General features: G+C 34.5%; 1 protein-coding gene across 4 annotated transcripts in view; it reads right to left on the reverse strand.

The window, feature by feature from the left end:
• Positions 1-23,171, reverse strand: part of SGCZ (sarcoglycan zeta) — a 1,239,166-nt gene that overhangs the window by 161,634 nt on the left and 1,054,361 nt on the right. For all 4 annotated transcript variants that reach the window (XM_033225918.1, XM_033225907.1, XM_033225909.1 and 1 more), the window contains one exon: positions 2,473-2,560. In XM_033225918.1, coding sequence (XP_033081809.1) covers positions 2,473-2,560 — 88 coding nt within the window. The remainder of the gene's footprint in view (positions 1-2,472; positions 2,561-23,171) is intronic.

A 23,171-nucleotide genomic window follows, 5' to 3' on the forward strand; every position in this document is an offset into this window, starting at 1 on the left:
TTATCCCCATTTTAGAGATGAGAAAACTGAGGGTCCAAAAGATTAACTAGTTTGCTGGCACCCAACCAACTACTAAGTAGCTCCCTGTGCCTTTGTTTCAAAAATGAATACATTATCTCCTTTCACACAGCCCTAGTCTTCTTTTGTTCTATGTTCATTAAAATATGCAAATCAGTAAAAATACATAAGTCATCAAAAATACACTCAAAGGACCAGGATATTAAATAATTTTTAAGTTAAATCCTCACTGGAATAAATGTATTTCTCTGCACAATAAGCTGCTGTGTTATTAACTTAATAATTTGCTACATTTAAAACTCAGCTTAACATTTTTTTCTTTCTCCCTCCTCCTCTTGTTATTTTTCTCTGCTTTGGCAAATATCAATATAACATTACAATCAGTTTGGAAGGGTAACTGAAAATCCTAGCACACTATATTCTTTATTTCCTGCAGGAAAGCATACAGTGAAATGCAAACAGTATTTGTACTTCATATAATCAAATGATTGCTTTGCTCTATAGGCAGGAATTATGTAACTATTGTGTCTGACAGTGGGCATGGGTATATAACCATTGTGCAGTTAATTTACCCCTTTTTTTTTTTTTTTGAGACAGAGTCTCACTCTGTTGCCCAGGCTGGAGTGCAGTGGCCCAATCTCGGCTCACTGCAGCCTCCACCTCCGGGTTCAAATGATTCTCCTGCCACAGCCTCCCAAGTAGCTGGGACTACAGGCACACACCACCATGCCTGTCTAATTTTTGTATTTTTAGTAGAGGTGGGGTTTCACCATGTTGGATGGGATGATCTCGATCTCTTGACCTCGTGATCCACCCGCCTCGGCCTCCCAAAGTGCTGGGATTACAGGCATGAGGCACTGCGCCCGACTCTTAATTTACATTTTGACATTTCTACTGAGAACTTTTTATATCAAAGACTGATTGCAAAAGGAAGTTCCATCTGGCTGAAGAGTTCTCAACTTTAAGAAAATTAGGATATGGAAAATCTAGCAAGGTTAGGCCTGTTTCCATAGGCCTATAGTTTCTGCAGTTCCAACATAACAGGAATGAATTAGTACAAATATTTAAGTGGACGGTTTTTGCTTCTGAATTAGTTCTATATCCATACACATATTTCTTTTATTTAATCTTGAATCCATTTGCTAATAGCACCCCTCTATAACTGCTATATTTCTAATTATCACAAAACATTATCCAGTTGTAGCAATTAATAGATATGTAATGACAAACTTTTATGATGTAAAGCGAAACAATTTTTACAAATAAAATTATATTTTTAGAAAATCTGTATATGCTAAAATGTTTCCCTTTTGGTTTCATCAAAACAAATATTAAAAAACATATACCTACAAATTAAGTACACAGAATCCAGATTCATGTTTTTAAAGCTCATATTTCAAATGTAATATTTTTGCATAATTTAATTAGAACTATTGGAAACATACATTTGCATTTAAAGATGATTAGTTTCTCATTAAAATAACAATACCTCAGTTCTCAAAGCTGTAATTTACTTCCCTCTTTCTCTTTCTCATTCTCTATCTCTTTATATATGTTTATGTATGTATAAAGAGATATGTAATGTTTACGTTAAGCAATTTATCCACAGAACCAATACAGTGTTATAAAAATAATTCAGAATCTACATGCATAGCAAAACTTTACATTACAAATTACTTATTTGCCTTCTTATAAAAACTGAGTCAAGTAATCACATCTTGTATTTTGACATAAATCTCTTAAGTTAACATATTTATTTGAGATGAGAAAAAATTAATATCTCACCATTAATTTGTTAATAACACGTAAAGCCCATAAATCTTAAAATACACATAATTTCAACATCAAATATAGAAGTAATTGATAAATGTTAATATTTATTATACTCAACTCATGTAATTTCGAATTTATATAAGCAGATACAATTTATTAGAAAATATTTCCCCTAGAAAAGGGACATAGACCTAAAAATGTTATATCATCTCACGTTTCCTTAAGTTTATTTATTATAATTTAACATATGCTATGAAAATATGTCTTAGAAAAATGGTGCATTTCAAAATTCAAGAGTAATGATCAGCAAAATAAATGTAATTCAATCTCATAATAATATATTGACAAGAGTAATAACTCCTAAATAGAGGAAACATGAGCAGCTTGTGACACGTCAAATCATGTACAAGAAAACTGGGCTGTAATGGGATGTTGAGTTATATATCAGAGAAATAACATATTTCTACTTTTCTCAATTAAAACAAGCACAGTAGGCCAGGATGGTCTCAATCACTTGACCTCGTGATCGGCCTGCCTTGGCCTCCCAAAGTGCACTCCAGCCTGGTGACAGAGTGAGACTCCGTCTCAAAACAACAACAACAACAAAACAAAAAACAAAAACAACAACAACAAAAACACCAAGCACAGTAGGAGCAATCTTTCTTTACCCAAAACACTCACCTATGGTCAGCTGTCCAGTTAACTGCCCCATGTGATTTCTTGCATTCACTGTTACATTCCTGTCAGACTGTAAGACCAGTGGACTATCCTGGGAAACACGTATAAAATAAATAAATCAAATAGAAAATAGAAATATAGTCAAATTTACATAAAATTATACTGCATTTGTTTACATATTCTCAAAAATTTAATTTGTTTGCTTTATATTAGACAGTTAATTTAATATCCCAATCATTGGTGGACAGTGTAAAAAACTGAGAGTCTCATAATAATTACTTGACAGCATATTTCATTTTCGTAAGTAGTACTATCAGATGCAAGCATTTCCAAGTCTACTGATTGTTGTACATCAAGGTGTAGTAACCCTTTTCCTCTTTCTCTCCCAGTGTCCTCTATGCCTGCCTCTGCAGATATTCCAGATGCCATCCCAAAGGCAAAAGTCCCTTTTTAAGTTTAAGTTGCAACTTTCAGATCTCAGCTTAAATGCCACCTTCTCAAAATTGGCTCATCTAATCAGTGTAACCACAGAGTCTTTCAATCCTCAAACTCCCACTCTCCATTTAGTTTGTTTAAAGCACTTACCACAAAGCAATTTAATTGTATGTGTCTATTTGGGATTTTTTTTTTTAACTTGATTTTGTCACAAAAGGAAAGATCCAGGAGAAGGAACCACGACAGCCATGTCTATGCAGTTATGTGACTATTACTCAGCATGCTGCTGAAGGAAAGAATTTTCATCTACTCAGTAGATAAAAAATCTTCAGAGTAAAATTGATATTACAGTATCATATTATTCAATTTCATGGAAATGCTCTGTAAATCATACAAGGATTTTGCAAGGAAGTATATAGAATATAAGATTTTTGTAAATTCTGCTTTAGGACATATACCTCTGTTATATGTTGACTTTTATCAGTAATTTAGCATTTAACAGTAAAAATAGTTTATTGAAGGACAACAACACTGCCTTAACAGCTCACATACTAGGCTTTTGTCATACCTTCCTCAGACAAGTAACATACAAATCCCTACATTCTCATTTTACTGATCTAAAACCTAAGTAGGGTGATCGTTTACAAATCTGTATTAATTTATTCAATAAATATTCATTGCATACTCACTATGTACAATACATTGTTCTAGAGGTGGGGACATTTCGGTGATCAAAATATAGAAAAATACTTGCTCCCTTGGTGCTTGCATTGTGGATGTTGAAATACTGCGAAAGTCTCCTCCAGTATCATCCTCACCATCTAGGCAGTATGTCATGTCTATGTCAATGTCAATTATCAAGTTCTTTCATATGTAAGTTATATTAAAACTCTCAATATTAGGATTTGGAATTTGTGATTTGGAGATATGTATATATTTTATATACATATCTATATTTTATATACATATGTTTATTTTATATACATATGTTTTATTTCTGCAGTTTTAAAAAAGTCTAGTTTTCTTTTCCATAGGTGTAACTATGCTGCAGACATTTATCTCCTAAGAAATCTAAAATATTTAAAATTAATTACATCATCCTAATCAAGTGATACATCCAAATCCTGTTTAAAGAAGAGTTCATGGACTAAAGATGGTTTGCAAACAGCTATCTTATACCCAAGAAGAATACTGCTGTCTCTTGATAATGACATAAAGATGACGGTTCATACGTGAATACACACACACACACACACACACACACACAATTCTATTCAATCTTGGCAAAATTCAACCTAAGTATGTTAAAAAGGAGCTTTGAATTAAATACAATTGAATATTTGAATGCAAGAAACAGGAGAAGTCTATAAAACATCTTGCAGTTCAAAAAATTGTGAAAAAACTATAGGTCAAAATTACGTTCACTTTCTCTCAATATTTGTATGATATAGCATATATGAGCTTGGTTTAGAGTTTTAAAATATACGACACTATATGTTTTTGAGTTACTAGACATATTAACATAAGTTTCTGTGAACAGTAGAGTAAAACAGCATAAGCATTTGTATATACAATTTATAGACTATGTAAGTATATTATAAGGATTATTGCTTTATTAAACATATTAAGATAGAAAAAATAGGTTGAGAAGGCAATGGATAGTTTACTTGATTTAAAAGAGAGATAGACTTGGTAGAATTGAAAGTTTAGGCTGGGCATGGTGGCTCACACCTGCAATCTCAGCACTTTGGGAGGCTGAGGCGGGAGGACCACCTGAGGCCAGGAGTTTGAGACCAGCCTGGCCAACATAGCAAAACTCCATCTCTACTAAAAATACAAAAAATTAGCTGGGCATGGTGGTGGGCGCCTGTAATGCCAGCTACTCAGCAGGCTGAGCAGGAGAACTGCTTGAAGCTGGGAGGCAGAGGATGCAGTCAGTCCATACTGCACCCACTTCACTCCAGACTGGGTGACAGAGTGAAAGACTTTCTCAAAAAAAATAAAAAAAGAAAAAAAGAATTGAACGTTTAAAAGTTTAATCCTTCCACGTCTTTGTTTGCAACACAGCAATCTCCTTTTACTCTAACCACAGAGATCTTATTGAAGCTCTGTCTCTAGCACTCTTCCTTTCCTGTCATATAATTCTCATTCTTTTTGTCAGAATTAAATTTTTATATCTAGATTAAAATTTCACTGTGATAGCACCCATAATCTTTTTACTTAGTAGAACCACAAACATACACCTCTCAGAGGTAGTGAGTTATTCTCTATGCTGTGTTCCAATGAACATCAATATATTATTATGCTATACTTATTTATTATCATGTGATCAAGTGAGCTAAACCAAAATCAAGTATTCATGTTTGATAAATGAAATTTGATGCCTGTAAGATCATCACTTCCATCCACAAATCACATAATCATTTCTGTATTTTATATCAGTACCATGCTATCTTTGTGGATTAGACCCATTGCTCATGCATTTGAGGTTTAACACATGACTTTTTGCACACTATCCACTCAGTACCAATTAAAACAAACATGCAATAAAGATACACATAATGATGAAAAATCTTTCAGTCATTTAAGGGAGATACAATCCTAAGCAATTCACAAATCTGATCTCAAGTACATGTTTAGGTGAGAATCAGCACCAACATATCACCTCTTAACAAAAATAAAGAAAGACACTTAAGAAATGCTTTCCCTAAATAAAGAATTGATTAATCCTTAAGTTTTACGTCTTCTTTCTTGTGTTTGTTTCTCCAAAGGTCTCTATATGAGAAAATGAGAAAATAACTGATACTAATATTTTACTCCATTCCACTGTCTGGTTTATATCCTTTATATTATACTCCTGTGTTCCAAAATTTTGAAAGCTAATATGTGGTTTAAGATTTTTAAATAGACATAGTAGTACTCTCTAACAGTTTATTCTTGCTGAGAACATAAAGGAGAGAAATCTATTTTGGTGATATTTTTTCATGGAGTAGGAATCAGACATTTAAGTTTTGTAAAAGTAAGAACGTAGTTAATATATTGCATGATATACTAGTATAAAAATATAATATTTGTATATAGCATGTTATGCTATATATAAATACATAAATATGTAGTATATAGCATATATAATATATAGCATGTATATAAAATAATATGTATAATATATAGCATGATATACTAGCATAAATACCTTTTTTTGGAAAAAGAAAATCTTCATCTTCGAATGTAATTATTTTTCTTCCAAGCCAATAAATCCCCCATAACAGAAATAAGGTATCTCATGGTTTTCTGGAGCTGACCTGGACTTGGCTCTAGCTCTAGAGGACATATCTGCCTTCTTATGTCACTCTTTAGACAAAGGAGATAGGTGATCCAGTGAGAAAGGCAATGAGACTGTTAAGTGTGCCTGAGAGGTTCTGCTTACAATTCTATTACACAACATACTCTTCATGCCAAGGGCATGGCTGCAATTTTCTAATGGTTAGAGAAAAATAATGAAAAATGTTCTTCTCATTTTAATATTTTTTTTTGTGATAGGCTATGCATGTGACCAATGGAAAAAGGATTTTTTTCTTTTTATTTATATTGCCTTCACTTTATTTATAACAAATATTTACTGGGTGCCTATAATATATTCAGCTCTCTGCTAACCACTGGGTACAAAACAGAAAGAAAGGAGACAGACTTCTTTCTTTTCTGAAGTTCATAATCTGGTAGCCAGACAGACAATAAACCAGATAATTAACAAACATAAAAATGGAGAATATTAACAGTAACAGGCTGGTGTGATAGAGATTTCCCTAAAAAAGCATTAGTAATATTATTGAGAAGATATGGGTGTTTTAGTTAAGGATTTAGCTTCAGATACTCATTCTCTCCAGTTTAACTATTACATTAGGTCGTAGTGAAATAGCAGTTGTACAAACAGCAACCAACATTTACTGGCCCTTAATGCCAGACACTGCTCTAACTACTTTACATATATGAGATCATCTACTTATGAAGGTTACAATAAAACCATCCACGACGAGTCAAGATAATAACATGATTGTAAGACAGACAGGGGACCCTGACTGTTTGAGCTCAAGCCCCGGAGCTGCCAAATGCTTACTTGGCAAGTCACCCCACATTTCTGTGTCACAGTTTCTTCATCTGTAAAACAGCGGTCATAGTACATAATTTGCGGGCTTGTTATAAGGATTAAATGAGAAAACACATGCAAAATGCACAGATCAGAGCCTACCCTCTGTTGACAGCAACGTCTGCTTTTATTATTTATTCCTCATTTTAACTGCAGTATTTTACTACTAATAATACTGGATACCATCACTCTTGTTTCACAAATAAATACACTGTAGTACAGAAAGATTAAGTCACTAGCTTCAAATGGCAGAGCTAAAAAAGCTAACAATCCATGCTGGAACTCCGAAATTCTATTTCAAATATGCCCTGTCAACCACGAGGAAATCCGGTGTTTCTTGGGGCTCATCTAATTCTAGGTTTTCTGAACTGTCAAACCAATATAAAAGGTAAGAAATTGAATTGAACAAAATAGACTTTAAAACTTCTTTAAGCATTTTGGTCACTAAAAGAAACATCTTATACTCACACACATAAACACATAAAGCTTAAAGTGTAAGATATGACCTCTACTTTGCTGCTATAATCCAGGTTTTGGTAGCATAACCTTGTTCGTTTTGTTTCATTTTGTTCCCTCAGATTCTAAACAAGGACGATTTGTTATTAACCGTCATCCGCCTACACATTTTAGAAAGTATCGCCCATGCAAATCTCCCTACTTGGTATTCTGAAAGAACATCATTAGTGACCTATTTTGTTCAGCGTAGATGATGTGAATTTGGTATGTTGTTACCTAAGTTTATATAGTTTAGAAGATAAATTTTCTTCTCCAGCATGGAAATATGGAATTTGCCAACAAATCTACATTATCCTCAGATCCTCTAATCTTCCTAAATATTCAATCAGCTGCTTCAGAAATATTTCTTGAATGCATCTTTTCCTGTTTTTCCATGCCTACTTCTATAATAGATTCAAAACCCACATTGCAATAACCACTTGATTTTTCATATCCAGTGTTATTTAAAAATACTTTTAAAACATATTGGCATACTAGAATGAAAACAAAACAAAACATTGATTGAGTCCTCACTCTCAGCTTGAAACGAATTCATGTTCACAACATGTAAGGCTCTTCACAATGTGACCCAGTTCTACTTTTCTATGTCTACTTCACCTCACTTCCATCATTTAAGAGTAAGCCAAATTTCCCATTTTTGTCAACTACATACCACTTCTATTTATTTTCACCTTCAGTTTCCCAGGCCAGAAATTCTTATTCATGTCTCTTTATCAGGAAAAACTGTAGACATTTTCCTAGTCCAGGTCAAAGTCCTGCCCTCTGTGAAGACTTCCTGCTCCTCCATAGTTAAAATTCACCTCCCACTCTTCGGTTCCTCAGTCAGTGTTGATGTCTATCATAGTACTCGTTGTAGGCTTTTTGTCTTATTTTGTTTTAATCATTCATGTGATTTGTAACCTCTACTTAGCTGAACTGTCCTGAAAACATAGTACGCTGTCAATTCCTTTTTCTCATACAGACTTTTGAAAGTATAGTTTGTGTCACGCTCAACACACAATTTATGTTCAATAAATGTATGTTGAGTGAGTGAGCTGAACTGAGCACATTACAATATCCAGGTTACATGGGTTCATATGGATTTGTGTTCAGATCACACAAAATTTAGGAAGCTATTACTCCCCTTCTTTCTTCTTCCTCCTCCTCCTCTTCCTTCTTTCTCCTCTTTCTCTTCCTCCTTCCTCCGCCTTCTCTTCCTTCTTCCTCTTCCTCATTCTTCTTCTTCTTCTTCCCCAGAGCAAGGTTGGTAAAAATTCATCTCAGTGAAACAAGTCATATCAAATTATTATTTAATGGTTATTCATCATCCCTGTGCCTAAGGCAGCTATGTCATTCCTTTCCTTAATATATGACCCACTGAAGCTGCAAAACAAGTGTTTATTTTATTCTTTGAAATAAAAAGTAAAAATTATTTTAATACTTGAAATTCATTTCCTTCAGAATGCAAATTATCTAGTTATTGAAATTTTTATTTTAAAGGAAGAAGTGATATTATGAAAATAAACATATCTAGAGTTGTTAACCTGATTTCCTCAAATTCTGCATTCACATTTTAACTTGAATGTGAAGTAACGCAGGAGAGAGATATTGTCTATTTATCAATCAACTTTACGCATTTCTACTCTAATACTTTTATTGAGAATTTCCAACTTTGGTTTACTCTCGGTTATAAATTATCTACTCATGGAAGTCACTGCTAGAAATCTCTTCTGAGAATCCTCTGTGACTTTTCATTGTCATTCTGGCTTCTGTCCACCTCTTAAAGCTATACAGTAATAAGAGTAGTCTCCTTGCTGAAGCCCTCTTTCTCCCAACTGATAATACTGATGAGATTGATGAGTATGTATACAGAATGATGCTGCAGGGAGAAGTTTTACACATGAAATTCCATTTACAGGGAATCTGGGATATTCTGTCACTTCCTCTATCAGTCAAAATGCTCCAACTCAACCTTCAGCCATGGGTGGGCTTAGGAAATAAATGCTTCTAGAATCATTAACCTAAAAGGGAATAGTACTATCTCTACCTAATGTAACAAAGATCCAGATAAATCAGACACTGCTGTTGCTTTAGTCAGATGGCACGAAATTCCCAAAAATGCTTCTTCTTTTCCTCTCAACTAACATTTTCAGCAACTGTGAGATATCCTGCTCTTAGCACTTCTAGGTTGGGTTGCCACTTTACCATTCCAGCTGCCTCTTCAGTTGTTCTTGAGGGTAACCTTGCCCTCACCCCAGCCCCAGGTTTCCAACCCTATCCACTCTGAGTGCTACTGCTTGTCCAGCCAGTATGTTCACTATGGGAGCATGGGTGAGCTGTATCCCGACTCATGAGGTCAAAGAGACTGTGTGTTGACTAAGTAGAATGTAGACACTGTGTCTTATTTTGGTTAGCAGAAAGAAATGTAGAGCACATGTGAAAATCTACTTTATATAGAAGAGTAGACAATCTGCAGATTTAAAGCAAACGACTAAGGCAAAGCAGTGATTTTCTATCAATGGATGAATGGTTTAGCAATTTGTATGCCCAAAGAAATCAAATTTTAACGGAATTAATTATTTTAAATCACTTATTTATACGGATCAAGGAAATAATTAAGTTTTCTAGAATGGAACTACCCAGTGGTGAGTTGGTAGATTTTTCAAAACAAACACTGTACAAAGATTTTTTCCCACTTCTCTTTTAATAAAATGCTAGTTCATTTCTGTAGTATTGCACTCTTAGGGATTGGAAAAAAAACAAGTCATGAGTTATGTAAAAGGCTTGTGAAACTTTTGAAACTATTAGCTACCATGATCTTAATTTAGTAATGACCTATCGTGATGACGGCGATGATGATGCTAATGATGATAATGTGTGTATGTAGAGAGTATCTCAGATGTGTATTTGTATATGATACATAGTTCATGTTATATGAGTATCGTGAATAATGAAAACTAGAAAGTAAGCAGGGAACTAAGCCTCTATTAAACTGGTTTTCTTTTATCTTGGTGGGAATTGGTACTGTAAAAAGAACAAGAAGCCTCTATATTCTAAAATTTTAAATGACATCACATTTAAATAAGAAATTCACCTTTCTCAAATAAGTTGGACATGTTTTCCAATTAAACTCTAACTTGAAGGAGGATAAAGAAAGCTTAAGAGAAAAAAGTGCCTTTAAGATTATTTTCCACAGATACATTTTCATGTACCATAATTAAATAAACATTTGTACTTGCTGAAAAAAAATCTCTTTTTTTTCTCCTAAAATCTGCTAGGATTATGAACGGTTTCAAATATCTGAAAACATTAGGGCCACATATTTACTTGACTGTATGTGGATTTATGCTGTAACTTAATTTCTGTAGAAACAGATGAGAAAAAGCAGAGATATAATAATTATGACAAATATGTTCCTATAATTACAAATAATAATGGAATTACAAAATATAAACAATTGGTTATAAACTCAAGTAAGTACAGCATGTTTATACTACCTGTGATGGTTAGTTTTGTGTCAATTAGACTGGACATGGGTGTCCAAATATTTGGTGAAACATTATTTTGAGTATGTCTGTGAGAATATTTCTCAATGAGATGAACACTGGAATCAGTAGTCCCATTCAGGCAGATTTTTTTTCCTCCCCAGGGTAGCTGGACCTAAATAGAACAAAAAGGTACAATAAGAGAGAATTCACTCTCTCTGCCTCACTGTCTTCAAGCTGGGACATGAGTCTTCTGCTGCTTTTGGATTCAGATCAGGACTGGAACTTACACTTTGATTTTCAGGTCTTCATGTCTGGTAGAGCACGATATCATAGGCTTTCCTGGGTCTCCAACTGGCTAACTACAGATCCTGGGGTTTCTCATCCTCCCTAACCGCTTGAGTCAATTCTTTATAATAAATCTATTTATTGGTCTGTTTCTCTAGAGAACCCAGACTAATACAGCACCCATATTATTTACTAAAGGAACATGGTAAACACATGTATGAATGCTAAGCAACAAGGAGATGACCTTGCAAGTAACAATTACTGTGCTTGTATGAGACACTATGTATGATTTTGTATGCTTTGAAGCATTTTGTTAATTGTGGTTATACCTTAGCTATACCTGATAAGGCAATACTGCAGGAAAAATATTAGAGATAATCTCTCTTTCAACTTCTATAGTCATTAGTTTGAAGATCTCTAGAAATTCTTATCTTTTTCTTCCTCAATTAAATAAATGGGGGGTGGGGGGGAATATTCCTGAAACTACTTTTTCAATGACTGGAGTAATTTCAAACTTCTGGTATTTTTCTACATTCATGTAAGTAAGCGAAGTCCCTCAGCCTTCTTACAGGAAACTCTACTGATGGCAAGATTTTGAGCCAGAAGCAACATAAATATGTCTAGTTATATCAAAAGAGTAAGTATATCATGTATGGTGGGCAAACATTCAGAATATGTCAGACCAAATAGCACATGGCATGACTAAGAAGATTACTGCAACCCGATGCTTACAAATCAATAATGTGCATACAAATCATCTGAAGATCTTTCTAAATGAAGACCTGCATTGAAACCTAAGATTCTATGTTTCAAACGAGCTTCCAGGTCGTGCCAACAAAGCTGGTCTGCAGATCACTCCTTGAGTAGAATGACTCTAACAGCCCAGCTGAGGTGCAAGACTAGAGATGGACTTCCAAAAAGCTCCCAGCCAGAATCTTTTAGATCTGGAGTGTGGCCCCAAATCACAGATCAAGGAGAAAATTGCAATTGTTGCAAAGAAATAATTTTGAACTATTTTCCAGCCTATGTCAAACTTACAAATCTATAAATTAGAATGTTTGCCCTCTACATCCCAATTTCCATGGAAAAGACTGCTCACAAAAATGTGTCAACTTTTTTTAAAAGCAATACTGCAGTTAAACTACATTTTCTAATCTTTATTATATGCAGTCATAATCATAGTACCATGTTATAATCAGTGGAATGTGGGCAGAAGTAATACAGGACATTTATAAGCTTGGACTATAAAAACCTGCAGTGTGCTAGCCTCTCCATCTGAGGCCGTAGAGCAATATGGAATCACACAATGGAAAGAATATGGGTCTCCATATATCTGCAAGGTTCAGAGCCACCAGTCCTACAAATACCACTGGATTGTGGAGGGAGAGATAAATAATTTTTGTATTTGACTTAACCCTTGAGATGCCAGATTCTGTTATTGAAGTTGACCTGACCTGATAGAACAGCCCTTGCTCTCCTCTATAGGGACTTACATGTCCTAGTGCTCCTTTGCACCCAAGGCTCCTGCCTTGTAGTTCCCTGAAGTCATCTTCCCTGTCTTAAGTCAGCTCCATACTCCCCATCCTTTAATCATGTTGACTTTTCTTATAACTCTGATATACTGCCAGATAATTATTAAGCTAGAGATGTATATGTTAAATGACATACTCAGCCTTGGCATGGTGGCTTAAGTCTGTAATCCCAGCATTTTGGGAGGCTGAGGTGGAGGGATCAAGGGATCACCTGAGGTCAGGAGTTCAAGACCAGCCTGGCCAACATGGCAAAATCCCCTCTCTACTTAAAGCACAGAAATTAGTCAGATGCATGGCACACGCCTTTAATCCCAGCAACTCGGGAGGCCAAGGCAAGAGAAGTGCTTGAACCCAGGAGGCGGAGGTTGCAGTGAGCAGAGATAGTGCCACTGCATTCCGGCCTGGGCGACAGAGCGAGACTCTATCTCAAAAAAAAAAAAAAAAAGAAAAGAAAAAGAAAACTAAAACAAACAAACAAACAAAACAAAAAACATACTCAAAGGCAGTGATATCTAACATCATGTTTTTTTCTCAGGAATAATTAATCAAAATGGCTTCATTTAGAGCAGGTATCGGCCAACTTTTATTTTCAAGAGACAGTAAATCAGACAGTAAATATATCATGCTTTGTAGGCTATGAAGTTTCTGTCAAAACCATTAAACTCTGCTGTTGTAGGTCAAAAGGAGCCACAAACAAGAACTGAATGGGCACGTCTATATTATACCAAAATATTATATTTTAATAAGGGACAGTCAGCTGCAAGCCATAGTTCGCCGACTTCTGATCTTGAAATTGAATCTCCAGTGAATTCTGGAAACCAAAGATATTAGCAACTAAACCCATAACATTTTCAAAACAATTCTAGTATTATATAAAAACATTGTTTTTAATAATTTTTAAATAAATAATGCATAGTATTAGACTTGCATTCATTTTATATAAGAATTCATAAAAAGGAAAAAAATTCATTATGTTAAATGTAGGTATAAATTTAACTTTGTAAAATGTGCCCTGGAATGCTTTGTAATTACAGAATCTAATTATTCATGTTTTTTTTTTTCTTTTTTCTTTTTTCTTTTTTGAGACAGAGTCTCTCAGTCTGTTACCAGGCTGGAGTGCAATGGTGTGATTTTGGCTCATTGCAAACTCTGTCTCCCAGGTTCAAATGATTCTCCTGCCTCAGCCTCCTGAGTGGCTGGAATTACAGGCGGTCACCACCATTCCCAACTAATTTTTGTACTTTTAGTAAAGACGGGGTTTTGCAATGTTGACCAAGCTGGTCTCGAACTCCTGACCTCAGGTCATCCACCTGCCTCAGCCTCCCAAAGTGTCGGGATTACGGTCATGAGCCATTGTGTCCAGCCTGATTCATGTCTTTTATTAAATTTGAGAAACTTCTCATCTGTTAGTTCTTCAATAGGGCCTCTTCTTCATTCTTTACAGTTTCCCCATATGGAATTCACATTAGATATGTGTTACATATATCTTCCTTCATTCTGCCTTTCATGTCTCTTTTTTTTTTTTTTTTTTTTTGAGACGGAGTCTCGCTCTGTCGCCCAGGCTGGAGTGCAATGGCCGGATCTCAGCTCACTGCAAGCTCCGCCTCCCGGGTTCACGCCATTCTCCTGCCTCAGCCTCCCGAGTAGCTGGGACTACAGGCGCCCGCCACATCGCCCGGCTAGTTTTTTGTATTTTTTAGTAGAGACGGGGTTTCACAGTGTTAGCCAGGATGGTCTCGATCTCCTGACCTCGTGATCCGCCCGCCTCGGCCTCCCAAAGCGCTGGGATTACAGGCTTGAGCCACCGCGCCCGGCCTCATGTCTCTTTAATGCTCTCCCATTTCTCCCATCTCCCTGTCTCTCTATGATGCATGCTGGCTTATGGTTTCATTATCTTGTGCTAGCAGTTCTTAGCTATGTTAGTCAGCTCTTAAGTTATTCATTAAAATATTAATTTATGAATATATTTTTTGTCATGCATTTTTTTCAAATCACATTTGTCAGATACATTGTTTTTACTGTCATTGGGTTTTGCTATTTTTATTCCACTGTTCATTTCTGAAGCATTGATATATATAATGTATATGTAATTTTAATATTCTATATCTGAAAATTTCAATCACTGAATTGAAAAATCTAAACTTGTGAATAATTGTTTCTGTTAAGTTTCACTCGAGGTAGCCCATTTTCTGATTGTCTTTTTGATTGTTGAGATCATAATTAAAAAATGGGAGAAGTCTAAGGAACCAGGATTAAGGGTTAAGGAAGCATTCGTCTAGAGAAAGTTTGTATTGCACCTGCTAAGCACTACAGATGAGCACAAACCTGGAGATAATATAAAGTCCAGGGGGCAGGACAAAATTTTCAAGAGGCTCAAGGATACAGTACTTGTAACTCCAATGGCCTGATGTTCCTTTTCCTGTTGATCCAGCCATTAGTCCCCAGAGCTTCAGGTTTCAGCTATTGCCAGATGTCTCTAAGGGAAATTCTGATTTCAGCTTTCATTTTCTACTATTTTTTCAACTCCCTGTTTTTCGAATTTACTTCACCATACTGGCTTTTCATTATCTTTTGCAAATATAGAAATTCAATGAAAATACATCCTTTTGTAACTTAAGGCATAGCTAGGTTGCCTGTGGGATTTTATTTCAGAACACACAGCCTGAGAATTTACTAGATGCAACGTTCTCATTAGGCATCTTTTTGCATAACCAATGAACTCATTATTCATGAAAAATAAATAAAAGAAGGCTAGAGTATGGTGGTAAGCGTTAGGAAGTAAATATAGAATAAACTATGCTGTCATTAAGAATAAAATAGTAGGTAACTTGAAATTAGAGAACAAGATAGTACTTAGAAACATATATTATCATATGCTTCTAAAAAATAAGTGTGTGTAAGGTGTGTGTGTGTGTGTGTGTGTGTGTATCAGTCAAGAAGAAGTGTTTGCGAATTTAATTTTTGTTTATGAATTACCACATCTTACATGGAATCATAAGCAACTGTAATATATTACTATAAGATAAAAGCATAGGGCTTACTTGTACTATTTGTACTAGTTTCATTCAGAAAAAAGAGATTTCAATTACACTTCCTACAAAGACTAGTTGATACGTATATGAAACAAGTAATCTTCATGCCTCAAAGCTGATCGATTCTTTTCTTTTTTTTTTTTTTTGACTTAACAGAAGGTCACTTCTTCAAGTCAAATCAGAAAGAATATTATATCTGCATCTATATATCTGTCTATGTATAGAGATATAGCTCATTGGTTATGTAAAAAGGTATCCAATGAGAACTCTAGTAAATTTGCAGACTCTGTGTTCTAAAATAAAATCACACATGTAATTGAGCGATGCCTTATTTATATATGTAATATAAATATAATAAATAGCTTATTCTTGCTTTACAGAACAAGCGATCTATATTAAAACTGTAGAAACAACTAGCAATTTCCACATCTAATAAACATTAGCAAATATTGATACAAATAATTTTTTCTCTCCAAGTGTGAACCCTCTCTTAGTGGAGAAATAACCATAGGACTTTTAAAAATCTTTTTTACATGTAAAAAATTACAGTTTTTCTTACTTGTTCTGTTTTTCATAAGACATTTAAAAATGATGCAATCTGAAGAGCAAACATAAAGAAGGAAAAACATATTTATGCTTGTATTAAAACAGTACTTCTTCCAAAAATATATTAAATATGTTACAACCTTAAACACAGTCCTAAATTGGGCACTAAAATCTATCAACAGAACTGAAGACTTTTTAAACTATGAGAAATCAATGTGTCTAAGCACTTATCTTGTTGCTTGTAATCAGCTTGTTCCTAGAGTTGAACCCTGGATTTTATTTTGAGTTTACTGGCAGTTAAGGCAGAATAAAAATGTTACATTATAAAATTTTCATTGCCTGATAAAAGCAAGCAAAGAAATTTATACGGAACCATGTTTTCCCACAATGCTAGCATTTGATCTTTGCTCTCTGAGAAGCTTAAATACGTTCATTTAAAGCATTTGCTCATAAATTTGGGCAAATAAAACGGTGCCCTGCACTGTTGGCACTGAGGCCTGCCTCACCTAACGGTACGGGGAACCAAGTGTAGATAGAGCATTAGGGACATAGTCAGACGTTTTCTTAGGTCAAAAACAAGTAAAGCAGTAAATGAAATGAATGAATAGTGTTAAAAAACATTTTAAAATTTGAATCCAGCTTTTAGTGTCATATTCCTCTAAATTTTGTTTCATCTCCCATTATTTGTATATGAAAACATTAATTTGATACCTATGAATGATTTGCATTAAGAACATTGACAAGATAAAAATATTTTAAATGTCATCCTTTCCACTAAACATATTTAAAAGTGAAATGAATATGTATACTTACCATTTTAGAATGTGAAAGACATAATGTCGTCTTTTTTTTTTCTGGAGAAGGAATTTGTAATGTGTGAGATTCATTATTCTAAATGTGAGTGATCAGTTTACTAAAGTTGTCGAAAGTGTAAGGAACCAATCTGTATTCATTTATATTCACATTCTGCACTGTACAATTCTTCACAATCAAGTGACTATGAATTTGCACAAAGTTCAGAATAACTTCCTGATCCACAAAGTGAAGTACTGAACTAGATTCAGAAAAATCATGCACTGCTTTTTTATTATTTCTCCAGTTTGGCTGGTTTTGCTCTTTCTTTCAATGGGCAAGGAGGTGGGTGGGTGTCCTCTATGTATCTCACTAGTAACCCCAGATAATTCTCTCTCTCTTGTCTACCTCCTTCTTAACCTTTAAAGTTCACATTATGACACTACACACGTCACTACACTTATCAGCCCTCATTCCTGGAGGATTTCCTCTTTTGGTTCACCCACTGCCATACTCCCAGGAATCATTGCAGTCATAATTGCTGGTAATTTCAGTTACCACATAGATAATTTCCTGATACTTTGAACTCTTAGGTCGTTGATCTATCCTCCTATGATCTTGTCACATCCACTTCATTAGCCTCTCTCCTGCTCATTCAAAGATGTTTTCATGATTAATAACTGCATCTCTTCCATTATCTCCATTGTAAGCCCAACACAACATACTTGTCCTTTTAGCTTACTCCTTCTGATGCCCAACACCAACATTTAAAAAAATTGCTTGTGGATTGACGTAAAAATAAAATTAAAATTTGTATTCAATGATAAAAAGATAATTACATTACAAATTTGTTTTATCATCACTAAAAAGACAAAGTATAAATTTATCAAAGATAATTACAATTAAAAATTTTAAAAATATAATAAAAACACAAATCATCCAAAAATATTCTTTTAATGAATTAGATTATTTTTCTCCAATTCATTCACTGTCTTTGGATGAATGTAACTTATTAATGAATGAAAGAGGTTCAGCATTAGATATATGCTACCTTTGCTGTATAATGTGTGGAATGAGAAACATATTCACAGAAATAAGTAGAAATAAAGAGATTTTGGCATAAAAATGTCACTTAATTGAACAGATTTTGAGGTATTTCCATCAAAAATCCCATCACACTGATTTATCATCATTATATTTGACAACAGCCCAATTAGATACAACCTTCAATTTTGCACTAATGAGCTAATCAGAAACCAAAAAAACTGCCAAATATTTTATTATCTATTCATTAAATATATTACATCTCTCACTTTGGGGGGAACATGCCTAAAAAATCTTTAGTAAAACTAAGTGATTGCTTGATATACCTCTTATTTTCTCTTGAAGACATACTTTGTTTAACAGATATACTTTAGGAAAAGCTGGGATACTTGACAGATGGCAGAAGCATATGATATATAAAATGCTTTCGTTCTTTCATATGCTTCATTCATATTTTTACCATAACCTTGGAGCCCAGGATTTACTTTATTAAATTCATTAAAAAGTCTTCCGTAGAGCAATCCTAAGAAAGATGTAAGAGAGATACATATATGAGACACAGATGTTTGCCATATAATCCTTGACTGTATATGCTTCTTAATTATGTCTCTCTCTCAGAAAAAGTGCACTTTAACACCAGCCAGGGGGTGAAAAATGGAAGATCCCAAAATGGAACTTGTTAGCACTCTGATGTATCATTCTACAAGATACCTAAATATAAAAATTTCAGCTCCTTCAGAAAAACTTGCTTCATGCTTTATATTAAATCCCTCATATGCATATATGATATATAAATCTTACTATGAGTTTTTGATGTTCAGTTGGAATTACTCTCACTCTCTCCTCCCTGAAGGTTTTAACCCATAAGACAATGTATTTTGAATATAACAATGTATGATTTTACATTAGAAAGACGTAGTTTACCATAACCAATATTTCTAAAATGCTCCATCCAATGAGCATCTCTAAGTTTTTACAGTACCCAGTATATCTTACAATCTGTTTGTCTCATTTCTCAATTACTTGAATCTATCCACTATACAAAATCTGAATTATCAACTTTGTGGGTTCACAGAAGCTATATCATCAAACTGTCTGATATTTACTCTTAATATAATTTCAGCTAAATTAAATACTTACAGAAGATTGTTTAAATGATATATTTCTCTGGTCAATATGGCCAGGACATTCTCATTATTTTTAGGGTGACAGAATATTAAGCTAGACTGAACAGATTTCTGGCCAGGCATGGTGGCTCATGCCTATAAGCCTAGCACTAGGAGGCCAATGTGGACTGATTGCTTTAACCCACGACATTGAGACCCACCTGGGCAATATGGCAAAAACTCATCTCCACAAAAAACAAAAATTAGCTAGGTGTGGTAGTACACACCTCTAGTCTCACCTACTTGGGAGGGTGAGGTGGCAGTATCACTTGCTCCCAGGAGGTTGAGGTTTCAGTAAACCATTATTGTGCCACTCACTCCACTCACTCTAGCCTGGGTAATGGAGTGAGACCCTATCTCCAGAAAAAAAGAAAAAAAGAAAGAAAGAAAACAAAAACCAAACAGAACCTAAACAGGTTTCCTCTTTTTACTCTAAAACTGTTTTTGTAGCATTTTCTATTGTTTTCCTCCATGATCTCCTTAGGAAGCTCTACATAACAAATTTCTGTGGCAATTTGTGTTAAGAAGAGCTTTGTTTGTTTTAATTACTGACTATATTCTTATATTTTTGAAACTGGAAAGATGTAGATATATAGACATATCTATCTACCAACTCAAGATCAATAAATGAACAATTTGCTGCAGTGTCTTGAAGCAAATGAAATGGCAAAAGAATTTGGTTGTTTGTTGAATAAAAACCTTGCGTGACATTTTGATTGAAAGTGGACTTTTAATTACAACCACCAAAGTAGTGAGGTTGTGTTATTCAAAAGAAGTTTCATTAATGATGAGGTCACTTTATATTTTGGAAGTATTATATTATATCCTAAAAGAGAATATAGATACTAAATATCATTTGTACATCTAAATATAAACAAAATTCTGTTTTCCCCCATGTATGAAGATTATAACGAAATGAAAAGTAGGTCTGTCCTTGTGAGTTTCTCAGGATGTTAAAGTTACACCATTAATCATTAAGGTGACATATTTCATTTAATGAGGGCAATGTACTAGTCCTCTGCACTCTGCAAACACATGCCCTGTACTTCCCTGATCTCCTGGGAATCCTCTGACCTACTGGAGGATTCATGGAACGAAGTCAAAATCACACTGCAAAAGATAGGTCAAAACTCTGGACTAACTGTAGAAATTCACATGACATTCTGAAAGATCCAAAGTTCCTCATTAGGTTAACAGACAAGATATGAAGAAATATAATAGAAGATTTGCTACTTTTCAAAAAAATGCTGATATTATATTAAGTAAAAAAATATTCAAAATTTATCTAAATGCTGTGATATTGATCTCTTATGAAATATATTCAAAAGAATACAAATTAATATACAAATTTTACTGGATTAACGTGATGGTCTTGTGATTAGTTTACCTGCAAGCAGGGAAAACTCATATTAAACTGCAGTTTGTATATCTTAAAGTGTTTTAGATAAGCTTTAGATGACCTTCAAGTGTGAGGACTATATGCAGCATAATAGAAATAAATGATAAATAGGTCAGTTTATAGAAACTATTCAAGAACATGCCCTTGCCTTCTTCATGCTGGCAACTCACTTCCAAAAATCATTAGACATTATAAATTATGTAGCATACATGCAGAGGCAGACAGCCGATTTTTAACCTTAGAAAACATTCAATAAGAAGCTTAACCATCATCACGTCATATATTTAGCTGTATCTTCCTGTTTGATTTCAAAATGTGCTAAAAGCCTACCTTCTATACTTTAGTTTTTTATGTTACGAAAAAAAAAAAAAAGACATTTAGCCTTGTGTAACCTCCGGTATATGGATTTGAAATACTATATTTTATAAGGCAAATGTAATTTTCAATTTGTTGTGAAGTTTTCCAATTATACCACAGATAAAATACCTACTGCGTTTATCAAAAAGACACACGAATAGAATTGGACCCACAAAAATGTTTTTAAAAGCAGCAAGTTATTTTACTTTAGAATACAAAAACACATTTTTGCAATATAAAATTTCACTTAAATTCTCAAACCACTGGATATCTTTCCCAAGTAAAATGACTTTCTTTCCCTTGCCTCTTTTGCTAATATATAGACATCTGAACTGGTACTCAAAACTTTTCTATATATATTTCTTTAAATATCATTTCATTTAAATATTTTTTTAAGGAAAATAAGTATTTTGACAGTTTATGTTCTTGTTAAAGAATGACCTTAGTGTGGCTGGACGCAGTGGCTCACATGCTGGGATTACAGGCTGGGACGCTGTAATCCCAGCACTTTGGGAGGCCGAGGCGGGTGGATCATGAGGTCAGGAGATCAAGACCATCCTGGCTAACAGGGTGAAATCCTGTTTCTACTAAAAATACAAAAAAATAATTAGCCGGGCATGGTGGCGGGCGCCTGTAGTCCCAGCTACTGGGGAGGCTGAGGCAGGAGAATGGCGTATGATGTAAACCCGGGAGGGGAAGCCTTCAGCGCACCGAGATTGTGCCACTGCATTCCAGCCTGGGTGACAGAGAGAGACTCGGTCTCAAAAAAAAAAAAAAAAAAGAATGAGCTTAGTGTAAATATTTCTCTGCAGGTGGAGGTCATATATATCACCAATATTTTTTCTCCTGAAGCTCTACAATTAGTTACTCCCTTAGAAAATTTTACTGAACATAATATTTTATCAACCTCTGTAAGAACAATGCAAAACCAGTCTGTTCATTTGGATCAATGCCAAGTATAAGTTATCTGAGCTAACTAGATGTTTATAGTTATTCTTAAATTTACTTGTCAATAAATTGACCAAAGTGTAATGTTCATACCAACCAAGCAATGTAACGCTGGACAAAAGAATGATCACACCATTCTCACGCTGAGGATTCACTTTAGGATGGAGTGACAGACTCCATAAATGCTCAATGAATTATTCCGTTTCATGAGGGTATGGACTAACTCTTTAGGATATAGAAAGAATATATTACAAACCAACTGGGCATTTGAAGATGGTCAGAGGCTCTAAATTTCATAAGCAAAACAAAAGTAGACTAAAAGTTTTTTGAACTTTCAAGGTAAAATTATTCCTTAAAGATCTGCTTTTATTCACACATGTTGAAAGATAATTGATTAAATTAATTTGACCAACTCCTACTCTAAGCAATTGATGCACAACAAAATAGGCACTACTCAGAGGATAGAATGTAGTTTTTGAGAGAATTAAATCTGTGACCCATTACTCCTTGCGTGATCACATGAGTATCAATTAGCAAATGACTACATTTACTGATATCCATTAAGGTGACTTTGTTTAGAATGAACTTCACTTCTCCAGATAAACCATTAGCAATTTAAAAACACGTATATTAACAGGCTAAAATGTAAGGACCTTACTGATAAGGTCAAATGTTACAAAAGTAATACACGTTTTAATACGTAAACTATTCTTCACTTCACAATCATTTCAGTTGCCTTACATTGTTTAAATAGTTCTGTACAATAGCACTTTCTGTCATAATGTGAAGGTTTATATTATCTAATGCAGTATACACTGGCCATAGAGATTTCCTGAGCATAGGAATGAATATATAATTTTAGATTTTTACTTAAGTTTAATTAATTTAAGGTTGAGGCCGGGCGTGGTGGCTCAAGCCTGTAATCCCAGCACTTTGGGAGGCCGAGGCGGGCGGATCACGAGGTCAGGAGATTGAGACCCTCCTGGCTAACACGGTGAAACCCCGTCTCTACTAAAACTACAAAAAACTAGCCGGGCGA

Source organism: Trachypithecus francoisi, unplaced genomic scaffold (genome assembly GCF_009764315.1).
Source record: "Trachypithecus francoisi isolate TF-2019V2 unplaced genomic scaffold, Tfra_2.0 Contig01440, whole genome shotgun sequence".
In the NCBI taxonomy this organism is placed as follows: domain Eukaryota; kingdom Metazoa; phylum Chordata; class Mammalia; order Primates; family Cercopithecidae; genus Trachypithecus; species Trachypithecus francoisi.